This window comes from Loxodonta africana, chromosome 5 (assembly GCF_030014295.1).
Source record: "Loxodonta africana isolate mLoxAfr1 chromosome 5, mLoxAfr1.hap2, whole genome shotgun sequence".
Taxonomy (NCBI): domain Eukaryota; kingdom Metazoa; phylum Chordata; class Mammalia; order Proboscidea; family Elephantidae; genus Loxodonta; species Loxodonta africana.
Window position 1 is genome coordinate 75,876,482 of NC_087346.1, and position 18,798 is coordinate 75,895,279.

Below are 18,798 nucleotides of genomic sequence, written 5' to 3' on the forward strand. Positions count from 1 at the left end.
TTTGTTTTTGTTTTGTTTTTTTCTTTTTTAAATAGAAGAAAAGATAACATCACTTCACAAATTAAAGCCTTCTGTGGCTTTAATTGGAAACTTTTTTCCTCACAAGCTAAAGCTCATTGACTGATACAGGTGCTGCTCCACTTCTCTGTTACAATGAATGTCTGTGAAAGGTGGGTAGGGCCAACCAGTTGCTGACTAGTCGCCTCTGCCTCATGGTGACCCCAAGTGCGTCAGAGCAGGACAGTGCTCCAAAAGGTTTTCAATGGCTGATTTTTCAGACATAGATCACAGCACCTTTCTTCCAAGGTGCCTCTGGATGGATTCGAACCACCACCTTTAGGTTAGCAGTTGAGAATGCGAGCCATTTGTACCACCCAGAGACTCCTGGGTAAGGTAGACACTCATACATTTTTAGTATTTGTTTGAGCCAAAAAGACACTGAGATCTTAAACTCTGAAGCCAACTTCTCTACCCAGCCAAGCATCTTAGAAATTAGTACCAGTATTTTTAACTTACTACTCACCCTGTCTCTCCCCAACTGAAATGGCTTCCTCTCCCCTTTCTGCCTTCAAGTTCCACTGACGCCCACGTCTCCAGAAATGCAGCCCTCCCTCATCTCAGTGTGCAGCAAGCCCTCCCTTAATCTACATTCTTCATCACTTAGGTAGCCTTCGCACCAGGAAATCTTTGACTTATCCATATTGCCTGCTATTTCTTGTGTGTTTACAGACTCTGTTTATCTTGCTTCCTCACCAAGGTGACAAGGACCATTTCCTTCACTTCGTTTTTCCAGAGCATGTAGTATACAATTCTAAATAAAAAATGATCTTAATAAATATCAGTAAAGACTGTGACACAACAGAGCTGTACTTATTGGCTGCAGTTCTTTTTTTTTTTAATCGTACAAGTTCAAATTTTCACCATGTTTACTGAGGGTGCATTCTGGGTTTATACAGCTTGGCTCTCTGAACAAAGAAAAACATTTTAAGAGGAAACAGGTCACAGGATATTGAAGTGGATGGCTCTTTTTCAAGAAAGGTGTCTCAAGTACCCTGAGAACTTTTGTTAGAGCTCTTTAACAAAAATAAATTTTAATCTGTTAGAAAAAGAGAAGGATTTGTGTATTCTTGGCTCCAAATTCAATTTTTTTAATGCAATAAACTCAGTTGTTCATAAAGGCACACACATACATACCATGAGGTTTAATGAATATGTATAACATACACTGAATTCTTTCAGCTATGCAAAAATGAAAACATCCACTTCCTATCATAATCACAGTAGCTTGGGGAAAAAAAAAGCACATCTGTCTGGTGACTTATAGTTTACATTTGTTCAACAGATATTTAACCCGTTGCTGTTGAGTGAATTCCGACTCATCAGAACCCTATAGGACAGAGTAGAACTGCCCCATTGGGTTTCCAAAAAGTGGTTGGTGGATTTGAACTGCTGACTTTTGATTAGTAGCTGAGCTCTTAACCATTGGACCACCAGGGCTCCAATAGGTATTTAGTGGGTGTCTATTAGATACTAAAGAGCATTGTACCAGGTACAAGGGATGCAAAATAAATATAGTCGATCCTTATTATTTGCAGATTCCATATATGCAAATTCACCTGCTAGCAAAAATTTATTTGTAATGCCAAAATCCATACTCACGTGGCTTTCACAGTCATTTGTGGAGACATGCAAAGCAGCAAAAAATCTGAGTTGCCGGACAAGTACGTTCCCAGCTGAGGGCCAACTAGGCAACACTCTGCCTTCTTGTTTTTCTTGTTTTGACTTTCATACTGTAAACAAGTGTTCTTTCTGCAGGATATCTAATGTCATGGTTCTTACATTTTTGTGTTCTTTGTTGATTTCACTACTTAAAATGGCACTCAAGCAGAGTTCTGAAGTACTGCCTAGTGTTCTTATGTTCCAGAAGGCTGTGATGTGCCTTACAGAGAAAATAGGCATGCCAGAAAGCTTTGTTCAGGTATCAGTCATATTGTTGTTGTGTGTGAGTTCAATGTTAATAAATCAATAATTTATATTAAATTAGGTGTCTTTAAACAGAAACACACATAAAAGAAGGTTATGTATGTATTGGTTGATGATCTGCAGGAACCTAACCCTGTATTTCCCCAAAGAGCGATGGTTAAGTATTCATAACTCACTGTTCATGTGACTTTATAAAACTAGTGTGAATAAAGAAAATCAACTGTAATCACAGTCCCCACCCTCAAGGACCTTACATTCTGTTCTAGGGACAAAGAGAGAATGAATGATGGTGATGATCAGACAGAGGCATACGGGACTGCTAATGGAGCTTGCAGGGGCCCCCACGTTGAATTGGGAGGGTGATGGAAAGGTTACTAGAAGAGATGCCATGATCTATTGAAGAATGATAAGATTTAGCTAGACTGAGTGGATGGGGACAAGAAGGAGTAATAACATGGGCAGAGTCATGCAGCCCTAAAAAATTTGAAACCATTGAGACTGGTGGGTGAAAATGACAAAGTGGGGGAGATGAGGCTAGTGAGATAGTGTTATGGACTGAGTTGTTTTCCACCAAAATATTGAACTCTTAACCACCTGTGCATGTGAAGGTGACCCTCTTTGGAAATAGGGTCTTTGAAGATGCTATCAGTTAAATTAACATGAGGTTATACCAGAGTAGTGTGGGTCCTAATCCAATCTGAGTGGTGTCTTTATAACAGAGGAGAAGAGACACAGAGAGACATACAGAGCAAAGACAGCCATGTGAAGCTGCATCTACAAGCCAAAGAAGGTCTGAAGCTTACAGAAAATAGCAGAGATAAGAAAGGATCTTCTCCTAGAGACTTTGGAGGGAGCATGGACCAGGTGATGTGTTGATTTGGACTTCTCGCTTTCAAACTGTGAGACAATAAACTTTTGTTGTTTTAAGACACCCACTTTGTGGTACCATGTTACAGCATCCCTAGGCAAGGGGTCAGATCTTGAGGGGCTGTGAGGAATTAAAGCTTTTTTTTTTTTTTGAAGTAGTCATTACCACTGTTTTTTTCAGAAGAATCGCTCATTGATCTGTCTTGGAAATCATACTAAGGATAGTCTGAGATTCACTTCACCTTCTCAATGTGCCTGACCTGTTTGGATGCTCCTTGTGTTTGACGTCCAGGTATTTCAAGGTTGCAATGAAGGACTGAGCCTGGAAGCCTCTAGCTGTCCCAGCCACCACAGGGGTGTGGCAGATAGCACTGTCTGTTCCGATGGTAACAATGTTGCTTCGTAAGGGGGTCCCCACATGGCCCACCTTGTCCACAGCCTTTGCCACACAGCGCACATGGAACCTTCGGCTAAAGTAAATGCTATCCAGTACCTACAGGGAAGAATAAAGCACCTGAGACATGATTATGCCACTTAAGTAGCTCCTTACGCTGTATCTTTTGGATGATAATATTAAAAAAGTTTCTGGCCCAAGGTAGCCTGTGAAGGCCGGCCACCCACCCATCCACCCACCCATCCACCCATCTATCCATTTATCTATCCATCCCAGTCATCAATCTATCCACCTAATGGATTCATTCATCACATAATTACTGAGTTTCTACTATGAGCCAGGGAGTAGGACACAGCAGTGAGTATTTACAGTTTAGGGGGGTAAGACATATACTAAGTTCAGCAAAAGGACTTCCCATCTGTTTTCTAGCCCCTCTATCAAGCCTGGTTGGCTTCTATCTGGTGGTAGCCCTGTACCACCAGGTGAAGGGCTCCAAGTCACTTTTGATGAGGGCATAGTATCAGGATATAGAGAAGAGATGCTTCCCTCCCAGGGGTTTTTATTTCTCTTTCCCTCCTGCTGCTACTCCACACACTGCCAAGGTTATAATAATGTCCAGGCTTAAAGCTGAGAACTTAGCCTCTAACACCCACTGGCTTTTGAAGGTCTTTTACTAGATTCTTTCAAGTTCCCAGACATACAGAAGCCATAATAGTGCTTACTTAATACATTAATCTATGCAGAGGTAACATAGGTCACCAGCACTTTAGGCTATATGTGCATACACAGGGAAGTACATAACAAGAAAAATTAATTAGTAGTTCTGTGTGCCACAGACCTCCCACAAAGCAATCATATAAACTTATAAATCCTACTCATGAAAACAATTTTCACTGAAGTCCATTAAAAATTAAAGAAGATTTTTCCATTAAAATTTTTTTAATTAGCTGCCAATGCTTTATGTATTTAAAAATACATGGACTTGGTTCAGAAGGGATTTGAGGAATCTTACAAAAATGCATACAATATAATGGTATTAAATAAGTAGTTGAAGAAATAATAATAAAGCAAGAGGAACCAGGGTAAAGGTTATCAGTCACCAATTCATTTTAAGAAGGAAAACTGAATCATAAATCATTGCACGAATCTGGTGCCATTAAGAACGTGTCATATTTGGCTCAAATCAGTCCAAATTCTTTTCATGGTTTTGTTGAACAGAGAACTAGATACATATGAAATAATAAGCCATTAAGTCCTCCTATTTTAATTTTTAAATAATATAGAAGATGATTTAAATTTGGGCTAGATTATATTGCAAACCACCACCCATCTGTCAGTTTGTTGTACTGTGAAGACCTGCATGTTGCTATGATGCTCAAAGCTGTGCCACTGGTATTTCAAATACCAGCACAGTCACCCATGGTGGACAGGTTTCAGTGAAGCTTCCACACTGAGACAGACTGGAAAGAAAGGTCTAGTAATCTACTTGCAAAAGTTAGCCAACGAAAACCTATAGTTCACAACAGGACACCGTTCAACTCCCTTGCTTTGGACACATCATCAGAAGTGATCAATCGCTAGAGGAGGACATTGCCTTTGGTGAAGCAGAGGGCCAAGAGAGACCTTAGTGAGATGGCCTGGCACAATGGACTCAAATATGCTGGTGATCATGGGGAGGGCACAAGACTGGGCAACATTTTTTCTGTTGTACAAAAGGTTGTTATGAGTCGGAGGTGACTTGATGGCAGCTATCAATATTTGTGTTGCAGAAGAATGAATCTTCCGGGCTTTTTGAATAAGCTGTGCAAAGACAATGGATATGAGTGACCCTAATTTATTTGGAATCTCCCATCTACATGTAATAACTTTCCTCTGCTATTACCCCATCCAAGTGGGGTACTTAGTAAACTGAGAACAAACTATAGGTTTAAGGGGAAAATCTAGAGAAATGCTGTCTGAAAGAGATCTATGATTTCCTAAATTATTCCAGAAAAACCAAACCAAACCTGTGGCCATTGAGTCGATTCTGACTCATAGTGACTCCACAGGACAGAGTAGAACTGCCCCATAGGGATTCTAAGGACTAGCTGGCAGATTAGAACTGCCAACCTTTTTTCAGTTAGCAGCTGCACCACCAGGGGTCTTCCAAAACTACTAAGTAAATTAGTTTCAGACTATGTGCCAGATACGAGTTGAGCCTGAGTCTCAACTCCTTTCAGCCCTCTTTTGGGGAGGACTAGTTTCACTGATGTAACAAGTAGAGTCGCTTTAGTGGACTGCTTCATAAACTTAGGAAAACCATCACTGCTCATTATTCTCTGATGGTGACAGGTGTGTTGGTTTGGTCTTTAACTCCTTGAGTGCAGCAACTGCATTGTAAACTTTTCACGTCTTCCCACCAAAACAAAAAAACCAAACCTGATTTTGACTCATGGCCACCCCATGTGTTATAGAGTAGAACTGAGCTCCATAGAGTACTCTTGGCTGTGATCTGTATGGAAGCAGAATGTCAGGCCTTTGTTTTGTGGTACTGCTGGGTGGATTTGAACTGCCAACCTTTTGTTTAGTAGACGAGTGAAAACCGTATGTGTACTCAACAACTGTTTTATCCTTTTGTTCAATAATTGGGTCCTTATTATATGCTATCAGTAGAAATGTGGTAGAACCCTTGGTCCATGTCGTCATGGAGTTGATATCCTAGTACCTAAACAATGATTGAAGATATGCGAAAAGAATACAAATCACTTAGTTGTTCCTATCTGGAATCTATGGCTTACTTTACCATTTATAGATCATTTTATATCTGATTTGTTAATGACCTTATCAAGTTAACGTCTTAACATCACATAGTTAAAGATAGGCAGAATCGGGATCTGTAAACAGGTCTTCTGACTACAAGCTCAGTTCTCTTTTACTACAACATATTACCTTTCCTTATATATAAGAATAGAAAGTCTGTGTGCATACTGCATGTATACTGTGTGTGCCTGCTTATGTTATTCCAAATGCCATGCATGGACCTTAAGGAATTTGAAAGAGTCTGAGTAACAAAGAAAGATGCCAGTTCTCTTCCTTCCCAACTAGAGCTAGAGCCTCAGACCTACCATGTGGTTGACACTGGTGAATGGTGTGTTGTCGGTGATAGTCTCAAAGGGAGACCGGGCTCCATTGCCATCAGTCGGGGCAGCCACTTCCCAGCTGAACTGCATGGATGTCTGGTTGATGCCAGCCTCGCTGCAGCGCTCCTTCATGATGACATACTTAGGGAAATGAGGGTCACAGGGGGTGACACAGACCAGTGGGTAGCCCGGGGAGGGGGATTTCTTGACTCCTTCCTTGGTAACCTCTTCCACGTGGTCATAGTCAGCAAGTGTGACGACCTACAAAACAGCAACAAAGTACCAGGAAGCGCAGAAAACTAAGGCTCCCTTACCCAGAGACCCACAAGATCCCTTAACTTCTAGAGATTCTTTAAAATGTAATAGGTTAAGTTTTTACAAAGCACCCAAAGTACCTGGTACCTTAAAATATATTACAGATCTTGAGTGGTGGAAGAAATCCTATTACTGCTTGACTAAAAGCATGACTATCCTATTAATCTGATTCCCAAATCAAAGCTGCATCACTCATTGTGGAAAATAATTTTGTTTTCTTGCACACTGTAACCAAAGCTATATCAGGAATGGCAGTTGCTAGTTTAAAGTTGCATTAAGTTGTTAATGGTATATGGTAGCACATTTGGCAAAATAAATGTAAATGAAGGAAGTGGATTTCTTCCATGGCCAAATAAGAGACATACTTTGGAACAATCCTTCTCTTCTAATGTAAGAGAGTAGTTAGGGGTGGTTAGAAGGCTTATTCTCACTACATAATTATTACGGATTAAATTTCCCTTGGCAACCTCTAGGTATTTTCCTCCTAATTATGACATTGGTTAAATGTTTCATTCACTCCCAAATTGGGAGACGTGGTACTTCATCTCTAAAAAACTAATTCTGTGTGTGTGGCAAGTATGCAGAATAATAGCTATGGGGTAGTATTGCTTCCTCGCTCTTACAGGTGCCTCTAAAAAATGAGAAGATTGGTTGTATTGCACTTTCAGCCTTTATCAGACTAAATCAACATGGATTGGTCTTTTTTTTTTTTTTGGTGAAGATATACATAGCAAAGCATACGTCAACTCAAAAATTTCTACATGTACAATTCAATGACATGTGCTGCCTTTCTCGATATCCTTTTCCAAATGGTTTCACCATCATCAACACAAACTCAATGCCCCTTAAGATTCTCATCTAACCTTTTGAGTTGCTGTTGTTAATCTGATCTCATATAGATAATCCTTTAAAAGGACACAATGCTCAAGGTGGACATTCTTTTCTAATTAAGCTATTGTTTGGTTTAAGGGTGACTTCATGGGATAGTTTTGGTTTAAGGTTTAAAGATTTCTTCAGGGCAACAGTTTCAAGGGGGAAGGGGAATTAGAGTCATCCCGTTTCAATCCAGAAAGTCTGGATTCTCAACATGGCTTGGTTTTACTCTAATGCCAGAAGAGGGTTTCACACCACTGGTACTATTGACATTTTGGGGCCAGGTAATCCTTTGTTAGGAGGGCTGTTCTGTACACTGTAGGATATTTAGAAATGTCCTTGGCCTTTATCCATTAGAGGCACCTCCCCTCAAAATTGTGACATCCTAAAACATCTCCAGACATTGCCAAATATTCCCTGAAAGGGAGGGCAACAATCACCTTGTTAGAAGAACAAAGAAGTAGAGCATTGAAAGTCCTACTGCTCTCAAGCTCTCATCTATTAATCATTAAGACATAAAAGTGACATATTTTTCAGAGGAAGCAACTTACAATGGGTGGTGCTGGCAATATGAGGCTCCCTGCTGCCTCCTGGTCTAGAATCGTCACTGTGGCAGTAGTCACATCCCCGAGCACTGCTTCCACTGGGTCATCTGGCCCAAGGACTAGGGAGAAAGATTCATGCCATTCCCGGTCTTCATTGGACAAGATCTCGACTTTAAAAAAGATATGATCCACACCTTCATCAAGGACAGAATAAAAAAAGAGCAGAAGGTCCTCATTTGGTGACATATCCAAGAGAGTGCAGGTTGGCACTCCCAAGACTTGATGTTAAAATATCCCTTTTGCTTTCAGAGGCTTTCTATAAATGCAGTGGCTGCTAATCACTATACCCCATCTCAAGTGAGGAATTTGTTTTATAGACCAGATTCCACCTGTGTTAAAGGCTCAGTATTGCAGATTTACTATTCAATACCATATGAGGATTAATGGCCCCTGCCTGACACTAGCTGGTGGTAATAAAAATCTATGATCCAAAATACTCTCCACCCTGGTTATGAGTCTTTTTGCTTAATTTTTTTCCCCTTTACAATTACGCATGAGCTCCTGTGTGGCTGGGAGCACTTGCATGCACAGACACCCTTCAAAGTTGTCTCCTGAGGAGCAATAGCTCAAAGGCTCCCTACCAGGCCAGTCTTCACAAAGAGGATAATGTGGAGCTTTAGCAGCCTAGGAGGAGGAGGGCTGAAGCCTTAGAAACTTTCTTCCTTATCTGTAAAATGGTTCCTTGAAGGTTCAAATAACCAGCTGATAGTTATAGGTCCCTTCCTCACCTCCCGTGGAGATCTGAGCTAGGCTACTTATGAGACCTGCCTTTCCCCCCAGATTCTTATGTGTAGATATAGATGAAGGACATCTACCTTCCCAGCAAACACCAATCAGGCATACATGGGAGGGAGCCAAAAGCCCTTTGAAGCTTCAGGGATGGGAAAGAGATATACAGAAATCTTTAGCTCATTCCTGAGGGAGTCTTTTATCTATGTCCACTTCCCAAAGCATCTCTGAGAAGATCTTCTAACACTGTTGCCCACTTTTGGCTACACCACTAATGGTGCCCGAACCCACACCAGCCTAGGGCTACAGAAAAAGAAAAAAGTTATATGAGAAAACCTAGCATACAATTTGTCATGGATTGCATTGCGCCCACCCTCTTCCCCCCAAATATGTGCTGGAATTCTAACCTCTATATGGGTTGATGTAATCCCATTTGCGAATAGGGTTTTCTTTGTTATGTTAATGAGGTCTTCTCAGTGTAGGGTAAGTCTTAAACCTAATCACTTTTGAGATGTAGACAGAGCAGATGAGACACAGAGAGAAGCAAGCAACACAAAGAGGGGAAGACAGATGCCATGTGGAGATTGCCAAGGAACTGAGGAACAGAAGCTGAAAGAGACAAAGGTTTTCCTTCATAGTTGACAGAAAGAGAGCCTTCCTCTAGTGCTGGTGCCTGAATTCAGATTTCTAGCCTCCTGAACTCTGAGAAAATAAATTTCTGTTCTTTAAAGTCATCCCCTTGTGATGTATCTGTTACAGCCGCACTAAGAAATTAGGATACAATTTAACCCTTTCCCTATCTCACTCTGCCCCATTGCTGTATAATACATCAGACAGTTAAGCAGTTGGTTGTGACTTGAATCCCATCTTTCTCTCCTCCCTGACTCTAGTCTAGCCTCTACATCTATCTCTAGGATAAACCTTATTTGGAAACCCCACAACAGGGTGCCTCATTTCCTAGTAGATGTTAAACCACTGAACACAGAGATGTGCCTTCCAGATTTTAGTAATCCCTGAAGGGCCCAGCACAGTGCTTTGTACTAATGTTTGTTGAATGATGCCAGTCATGCATATTTTTAAAAATCAAGGTCTCCTATCACTCAACCAAATCATAGGCTGACAAAACAAGACTTTTAAGTGAGCCAAAATGCCCAGGATGTTCTGAAGTAAGGGACTTAATTTCTCTTTTTCCATGCTATTTTTACTAATTAAAATTTTTAAAGACTCCTACAATCTCAAATGGGTGCTTAAGAGATCCTTTATACCATTGGAGCTACTGTTTTCTTCTCTCATTTCTCTGTTCATTCTTTTCTTCGAATACAAGCTATTTGCCTCTCTATTAGGTAAAACACACATATTGGGGTTGCTGTTCAATTACCAGGACTGAACTTCAACACTCGGCTCTTTGGGTAATAATCCACACCAGACTGGGCAGACCCGTCCCGCGTGCTACAGCGAATCTTGGAGGTCCTGTTCTGATCACCTCTGCGGATCACCTTGATGTTCAGAATAGCAGTGGAATCTGGCCCCGCTGGTTCCCGAACCTGGTATGCAGCTTCTTCAAACTCAATGGTGGGGGCTAAGGAAACACAGGAAAACAAGAGTAAGTTAGAATAGCACAAAGGACCTAGGCTCCCATGAAAATGCTTTACCACTACAAGAGGGCATTTTTCACATTAGTTAACAATGCAGAGGCAAAACGGCTTGCAGTCATAAAAATCAATCAGTATTTACCCCTAAGCCAACTTTGGGGAAAAAAAAAATTATTTGTGATCCTGTAGGAGTTATTCCTTACCCGTTTCTTATTAAAAACAATATAGTTGGGGAAATATTTTGGGGACTTTTGAAATGCACGACTCTCAAGATTCCACCTTAGCATTATGGCTCACGGAATGTTTTTAAATTTGCACAATTTATCAAGAGGCACAGGAGGCCCTTGATAAATATCTATGGACTGATTGCAGGAACCAGCTCCTTTCAATTGCGGATTTTGGATTTCTGAGCTTTATATATATCTCTTATATGCTACTTAAATTTACCAAATTTACCTTTCAATTCTGGGCTTGTTGGATGCCCCCTCCCAGTGTGCACCATCCCCCAACCCCCCGCTTAGTTTTTCCTAACTTCTCACAGGGTATTCAGGTAAAAATGATAATTATTAATGATAATTCAGGTATCCAAGATTTCCTAATGCCATCTGGTCTGAGGCACAATTCTCAATGTTAGAAAATGATTAATATGTTGTTTTTATATATATATAAAAAAATGGCCAAATAATGCCTTCTTTTCTATTATATACTCATGGGGAGGGCAAGGTGGTGGCTGTGGAGAGAGTGAGATACAAAGATGAGAAAATTGAGAGCAATACCATTTTATTTTATACCATTTGTAGTATATTATAGGAGTCCCTGGGTGGCGCAAATGGTTAGGCACTCAACTACTAGCCAAAAGGCTGGCGATTCAAACCCACCCAGAGACGCCCCAAAAGACAGTCCTGGTGATCTGCTTCCAAAAGGTCACAGCTTTGAAAACCCTATGGAGAGAGTTCTGCTCTTTTCACATGGGGTTGCTGTGAGTTGGAATTGATTTGATGGCAAAAAAACAAAAATAGTATATTAGAGAATATTTGTGGACAGTTCTAGAGTTTGTATGTTCAATTCCCTTTTTCTCAGAAAGTCAATTCTTTCTAATTATACAAGATAAGCTGCATTTGAAATTTTTTAGTTTTCAATATGAAAGCTCTTTGAAACTCTGCAGAGTCACTGTAACATGATGAGAATTACTTCTCTGAGCCTCAGCCACTGGGTTTTCGGTGTGACTAGGAGAGGTTCACTTTAGGACCTGAACCCAAGTTTGCTTGGGTAAATGACTAATTCAGCTTCATGGCTGGCATTTCTTGTTTTGCCCAGTGTCCAAGTTAGTCCCTGATTATATATTAGAAACCCTAGAAGTCTTACTGCCTCTCATGGTGGTTAAATGTATGGATTCTAGAATTCGATAAAATAAAGTCCAAATCCAGCTTTGCTGCTTATAACTGTGTAACCTAAGAGTGCAAATTTTGTAATTTTTCTGAGGTTCAGTTTCTTCACTTATAACATAGAGATAGTAACACCTCTCTCACGGGTTACTGTCAGGATGAAATGAAATGAGATAAAATGCTTAGCACAGTTCTTAGTATATAGTAAGTATTCAATAAAAAATTATTACTTTTGTAATAGGATTATCTATTCAGTCATTAAAATACCTATTTTAATAAAACAATTATGTCCCAATTTGGGAGTCCTGGTGGCATAGTGATTAAGAGCTCTAGCTGCTAACCAAAAGGTTGGCAGTTTGAGTCCTCCAGTTACTTCTTGGAAACCCTATGGGGCAGTTCTACCCTGTCCTATAGGGTACTATCAGTCAGAATCGACTCGATGGCAATGAGTTTTGGGTTTTTTGGCCCCAATTTAAAACAGGTTTCATTTTCTCTGGTGTCTGGGTCACTCTTTGATAACATCTAACTATAGAAGTTAATTTTTTTTTTTTTAGGTTAGTAGGCTGAATCAATGAGAGAAGAAGAAAACTGAGAAATTAGAGTTGTCTAAAAAGCTGACAGTCTTTTAAATCATTCATTGGATTCAACAGATTCTGATCATATCTTAATCTTATTCCTGAACTACGGTGACTTAAATAGTTTTTATTCTCTGTCTTAACATCTTCCTCCTAGCTTTTAACTACAACCAGTCCTTATCTCTTGGCAGTATGGTAGAGAATAATGAGATTAAAAATACCTATAAATTTATTTATTGGAGCACTGTACAGGGTGAACGTTTGCTACCAACATTTTATATGAATAGTCAGAGATTGTTACTGGTAGGTACTTTTATCACACTTTGATCTTTTAAAACACCTGTAACAGGCAATTTCTTTTCTTACCATCTTCATCATTGGATATGGTGATGGTGGCCATGCTATTCTTTCCAACTCTTGCTCCACTCCAGTGGTTTCCAAGAGGATGGCCAAGGATGACCCTGAACTGTTCCTCTGGCTCAAATATGGAGTCATCATGGATATAGACAGTACAGTTCTTTACCTAGAGCCAACGGCATAAGAGAGATTAAAATTTGCAGTGAGATATCAATAACTTGGTTGGTTTTCCTAGAAAATTATATTTTTTTCTTTGAAGCATCAGAGTTGACACAAATATAAAAGAAACCAAACAATTTCATCCATAAAATACAATGTTTAAATCTATTATTTCCTGCCTGAATGGAAACTACCTATATTAAAAAAAAATACGGAGTCTCATATTACAATATTCTAAACTATCTTGAATTATTAGCCTTTAACCCTGTTGCCGTCGAGTCAATATGGGGAAAAAAAAAGATCAATAAAACAACCCATTAAAACCATCTGCAGAGCATTGGCGGGCTTTCCCACATTTTTCCTAGGCTGATCAATATATTTGCACATGTTACGATAGGTAGATTTCTGATGACAGAGGTTTAACATATTGATTAGATTTCCAGGAGAGCTGAACAATGTTCCTTTTCTTTGGATAAAAATTTCTTTGGATAATTATTGAATAGTCTTATAATGAACTCAGAAAGGCTTCATATTAGGCTAAAGACACCTTTAAATGCTGAAGAACTCTTAGATCTGCTGCCCAACACTGTCTCACGTGAAGACTTCTGAGCAATGAAAGTCTGAGTGCACAATTCAAATCCCTGTTTGATGAAAAAAACAAAAACAAAAAACCAAGCACCTCTCAAACAGAATATTCTCTACTGAAGACTGTGTTTTCAGAAAATGTAAAATAAGGTCACAACATTGTAGATGACAGAGCAGTCTCAATAGTGAATTCATGTGACATGAAGTGGGATATTTTAGTGGGAATATTTTAAATCTGCTATCTTACTGTTTTGCTTTGTCTTTTAACCAAGAATGAAGAGCTTTATTTAAAAAGGCATTATTCAAAAACGTATTTCTCAATGGAACAATTATATAAATAGTTTTTATTCCCAAATAGCCATGAAATAAAAAAGAAACAAACATATTAAAAAAAAAAAAAACAGAATAGAATAGAATTAATAACGCTTTCCAAAGAAACAACAGTAATGAGGCTCCAACCAGCTAACAGTGTCTGCGTCTACAACCAGCTAAAGGAATGACCAGCTGTGCTGCAGGCTTTAGCAAGGGAAAAGTCTTGAGCTCACTACCACTCAAAAAAAAATGTACAGTAAAACCTGCAAAAGCTGGAACCTGTGTAAGGCAGAAACCTGTCGGAGAAGGCAAACTCCAATGTTTTCCACTAAAACGAACGATCTACTATCTATTGTATCAGAAAGGATACTTGGGTAGAGAGGAGTTTCTCTCGCACTTCCTGTTGTTGTTAGCTGCAGTGGAGTCAGCCCCCAACTCATGGTGACCCCGTGCACAATGGAGGGAACTGCTGCCTGGCTTCATCGTTCCCATGACTGGTTGTGGGTTGGACCACTGTAATTCATGGGGTTTTCAATGGCTGATTTTTTTGGAAGTAGATTGCCAGGTCTTTCTTCCTAGTACTTCTTAGTCTGGAAGCTCTGCTGAAACCTATTCAGCACCACAGCAACACACAAGCCTCCGACGACAGACAGGTGTAGCTGTGCATGAGATGCACCGGCCAGGAATCAAATCTGGGTCTCCTTCGTGAAAGGTGGGAATTCTACCACTGAAGCACCAATGCCTCCTTCCCAAACTTCCCTATAAACATACATATGTGGTCTGCTAACCTGGTGTTAAGTCCCTAAAGAAAGTTCTGTTCTTTTTTTTTTTTTTCTATCACATCTTTCTTACATTAAGAACTTTATGGGAAGCATAATTTAACACCAACTCTTCAGGAGATTAAAAAAAAATACAGACATTCTAGTGAATGACAAGTTCCAAAGACTTACTGCTTAGCAAGCTTAAGAAAATGAAGATTCTGAAAATGTGCTTAGGAATGAATGATGATAGATTGTCATGTAGGTAACATACAGATTATTTGGCTGTATTTTATTTATACTTGTGTTAAGTTATAAATTGTGTCTTGGATAGGCAGAGAATCCTTGTTTGAGCTTAAATACAGACATGTGGACTCAAAGCTAAAGATCTTATCTGTTGTATTTGTGTGTGTTTTAATATATGTTTCAACCTGCCACTAGTAAAAGTCCCATAAAATATATAACTAAGACAGAGACTTTATGAGTCATGAATGTGTAAAAGACAGTCTCAGAGAAGGAAAGCTATCACCTTTTTATTTTTTTGGTAGTAAAGATGAACATGGGAGGAATCTGAAGTGACCTGGGATAGGTAAGGTCTTCTTATGCTAAACTTCAAAAGGATTAATAATAAGGCAAAACTTTGATGCCTTTGATTGTATCAGAATTGAAGATTTCTGTTCAACTAAGAACACCACTTGTAAGGTTTCCACTGGCTAATTGCACTGGGCAAATCTACTGCAAAAGACCTCTAAAGGATTAAAAAGCAAAGATCTCACAATATCTAAAACTGGCAAGGGATTAATAATTGGAATATATAAGAAACTGCCGAGAAAACAACAACAAAGAGATAACACAATAGGATAAAGAGCAGATGATAAAAATAATAAATTTACCCAAGAGGAGACCTAATAAGCTAACAAGCATATAAAGTAGTAGTGATAGAAGAAATGCAAATTAAAATAAGATGTAACTTAATCCATATTAAAAAAAAAAAAAAAAATCAAACCCATTGCCATTAAGTCGATTCTGACTCATAGTGATCCTACAGGACAGAGTAAACTACCCCATAGAGTTTCCAAGGAGTGCCTGGTGGATTTGAACTGCTGTTTTTGGTTAGCAGATGTAGCTCTTAACCACTTCTCCACCAGGGTTTCCTAATCCGTATTAAAAAAAAAAAAAAAAAAAAATTAGATAGCAAAAATAAAAAAAGATAACGTTAAATGTTAGAGAGGGTGGAGGGCGTAGGGATATAGCAACCCTCACACACTGCTAATGAGAGTGTAGACTGGTATAGCCATACGCGTGCCCTATGGCCTAGTAATTGTACTCCTGAGTACATACACAAAGAATTTTCCCTGAGGTCTGTAGGTAGACTTGTATGAGGATGTGCACTGTAGCGTTACTGGTGTTGGTAGAACATTAGGAGGTTACTGGGTACTATTCCTGAGGTTCCTCGCTGTCTGTCATTGAGAATGGAGAGGTAAAATGTAGTAGATGCACACCATGAAATATTTTACCACAGTTGGAAGCAACAGATTAGATATACACATAAATGATACATTCAGATCTTAAAACATACTGCTTATTAAAATAGTAAAAGACTGGAAAAAATATAACACAGCATCATTTATTTAAATTAATAATCATACACACAAAACAACAAATATTTTTCAGAAACAAATACAATTAGGGATACACATTAAGCACAACAGAATGATGGCTCTGAGGTGAGGAAGAGAATGTGGCTGGGAGAATACAAGTAAAATAGAATGAATAAATAAATAAGAGAAGGGTCTTGCACTGACGAATGAGGACAGTGTCCCTTGAACCAAAAGCAGTTGCTATTGAGTCTATTTGCCTCATGGTGATCCCTGTGTGTCAGAGTAGAACTGTGCTCCATAGGGTTTTCGGTAACTGAATTTTTGGCAAGCAGATTGTCAGGCTTTTCCTCCAAGGCATCTCTGGTTGGACTCGAACGTCCAACCTGTTCTGGTTAGCGGCTGAATGTATTAACCATTTGCACTACTCAAGGTGTATGATTAACTCAGTCATCTGTAACTCAGGTCCAAAAAGGGAGAAATACGATTTTCATCCTAGATATGTTGTTAGCATGCACCGAGGTTGTAGGCTTTGATTTTGAAGCAGCCATATTTAATGACTGGAGTTCCTCAGGATTTCCAGTGTCCTCATGTGTGCTGGGAACAGGATACCTCTCTAACTTGAATCTGCTCAACATCTACCTATTTGTTCCTAGACTACAATGAATGTTGCCTTGGGTTAGTTGCCCAGGTATTAGAGAACAGCGTCCTCCTCCTCTAAGTTACACTAGTGGGAGGTGTTTGTCTCTAACACGGTTTCAGGTTAAGAGCAACCTTCCCTTATTTGAGTCCTTTATGTTCCCAAAATGCTACATGTCATCTAAACTTCTAGCTCAACCCATGTTATACATACTTGGTTGTTACATTGTTTTGGGGGGTGAAAGTAGGAGACAAAGAAGACAGCCATATGGAATAGATGATATTATTAAAAATATTATCAGTAAGTAAGAAAATTCCCGGAATGTTCAGAATTTGTTGAAATTACTTCATCATGAACAAATAAAGGTATCAAGGAAGAAGAGAATCCCATCTCTCTACCACCAGGAATCTACTTACTTTCTCCCCTTTCAGAAACGTAATCCGTGAAGAGTCTGAATTTCTTCTCTCTTCAAAGTCCTCCATGACCTGAGCTGAATGGCCCTGAGTATAGCACCTCACAGATGACTCATAGCTCAGGTCCCCACTCCGAATGATAGGAATGCGTAGGACACCCTCCTTCTCCTTCACTAGGAGCAAATCCTTGGCAAACTGCATGCTGGGCACTAGATGAGCAGACAGAAAAACATCATTAGTGTTTACAGAGAGGCCACAGCTCTTGGGTCGTCATCAGCCACTCGGCAGGAGGGCTCCATCCAGGGCCTAGCAGGCTGGCAAATCACAGGGGAATGCGGGCTTCAAGGACTAGTTATTGCTCTCAGGGGACTGCTTCCACTATGATTGTGGTTTCAATGAAATAGAATAAATCAATTTCGCACTCTTAGCTTCAGTGTGGGGTCACCATCTCAAAGGCCTACAGATACCAGGCAGACAATGCAAGTGAAGAAATGGTCTAGATATAAGAAAAATTTTGATACAGAGTTGGGTACCCAAAACAGTTCACTTTCCTCCTAAGGCTACAAGAAGGAAAACCACAGTGCAAGGCTGATAGATAAATGGTCACTCACGTCAGGCCAGGGAGATGATAGGGAAGAGCGGGGGTACTGGTAAAGATGAGAGAGCATGCTCTGTCTCAGGGCTGACTGCTTCTCAGCTACAGTCTTTTGTCGCCAGATCTTATTTTCAAAAGAAGCCAGAGAGCTGATTTTTATGTAATATCTCCTAAATTTTAAACTAGCAACCAATTAAAATAGTAAAAAGAAATTCCATACAGGCCAAAATTATTTGGGCCAAACAAAACAGGTCTGGGGACTGAATTTAGTTAGTGAGCTCCCGGTTAGTGACCACAGCTTTAGAGTTACCTCTTCCTTTTTTTTTTTTTTACTCACATGTCCTCATTTGCATTTAGAGAGGAACCAAACCCAAACTGTGATTAAAAACAAGGGCTTTGGAGTAAACAAACCTAACCTTCCATCCCAGCTCTGCTACTTATTAACTGTATGACATAGGGCAAGTTACTCAAAGACTTTCTGAGCCATGCTTTTCTCACACACGCACACACACACACACACAAAATATTAATAAATTCCTCATGGAATTGTTGAGAGGATTGAAATTAATGAGATAATGTATGCAGGGCACTCAACACAGTATCTGGCACATAGCAGGTACTCAAATTCTGGGAGCAAGTATTACATTACAGTTTGTGTTTGCCCCTTAACCCCTGAATTCTTATTACGAAGGACTGCTTTATGGCCTTACTTCCTAAAATGACTACTGTAATGTTCTGCATAAGATGTGTCCCCTTTAAAGACCAATATTTTGCTGATTGCTGGTTACTAACTTCTTCATGAACAATGTGGTGAAGTAGCTTCTCCATTCCTATGTCACAGCCTTCTCAGGCAGAACCAGTCTTTGGGGTTGCAGGAAGCTGATCCTAAAGCTGTGTCTTAGTTGTCTAGTACTGCTATAACAGAAATACCACAAATGTGCAGC

At 39.6% G+C, this 18,798-nt stretch overlaps 1 protein-coding gene across 1 annotated transcript in view; it reads right to left on the reverse strand.

Annotated features, from left to right (window-relative positions):
• FRAS1 (Fraser extracellular matrix complex subunit 1) overlaps positions 1–18,798 on the reverse strand; it is a 524,357-nt gene that overhangs the window by 39,936 nt on the left and 465,623 nt on the right. The window contains exons 59-64 of the mRNA XM_064285669.1: positions 17,263–17,468; positions 12,804–12,960; positions 10,264–10,464; positions 8,103–8,290; positions 6,349–6,624; positions 3,111–3,343 (exon numbers count right to left, since the gene is read on the reverse strand). Of these exons, the coding sequence (XP_064141739.1) occupies positions 3,111–3,343; positions 6,349–6,624; positions 8,103–8,290; positions 10,264–10,464; positions 12,804–12,960; positions 17,263–17,468 (1,261 nt within the window). The remainder of the gene's footprint in view (positions 1–3,110; positions 3,344–6,348; positions 6,625–8,102; positions 8,291–10,263; positions 10,465–12,803; positions 12,961–17,262; positions 17,469–18,798) is intronic.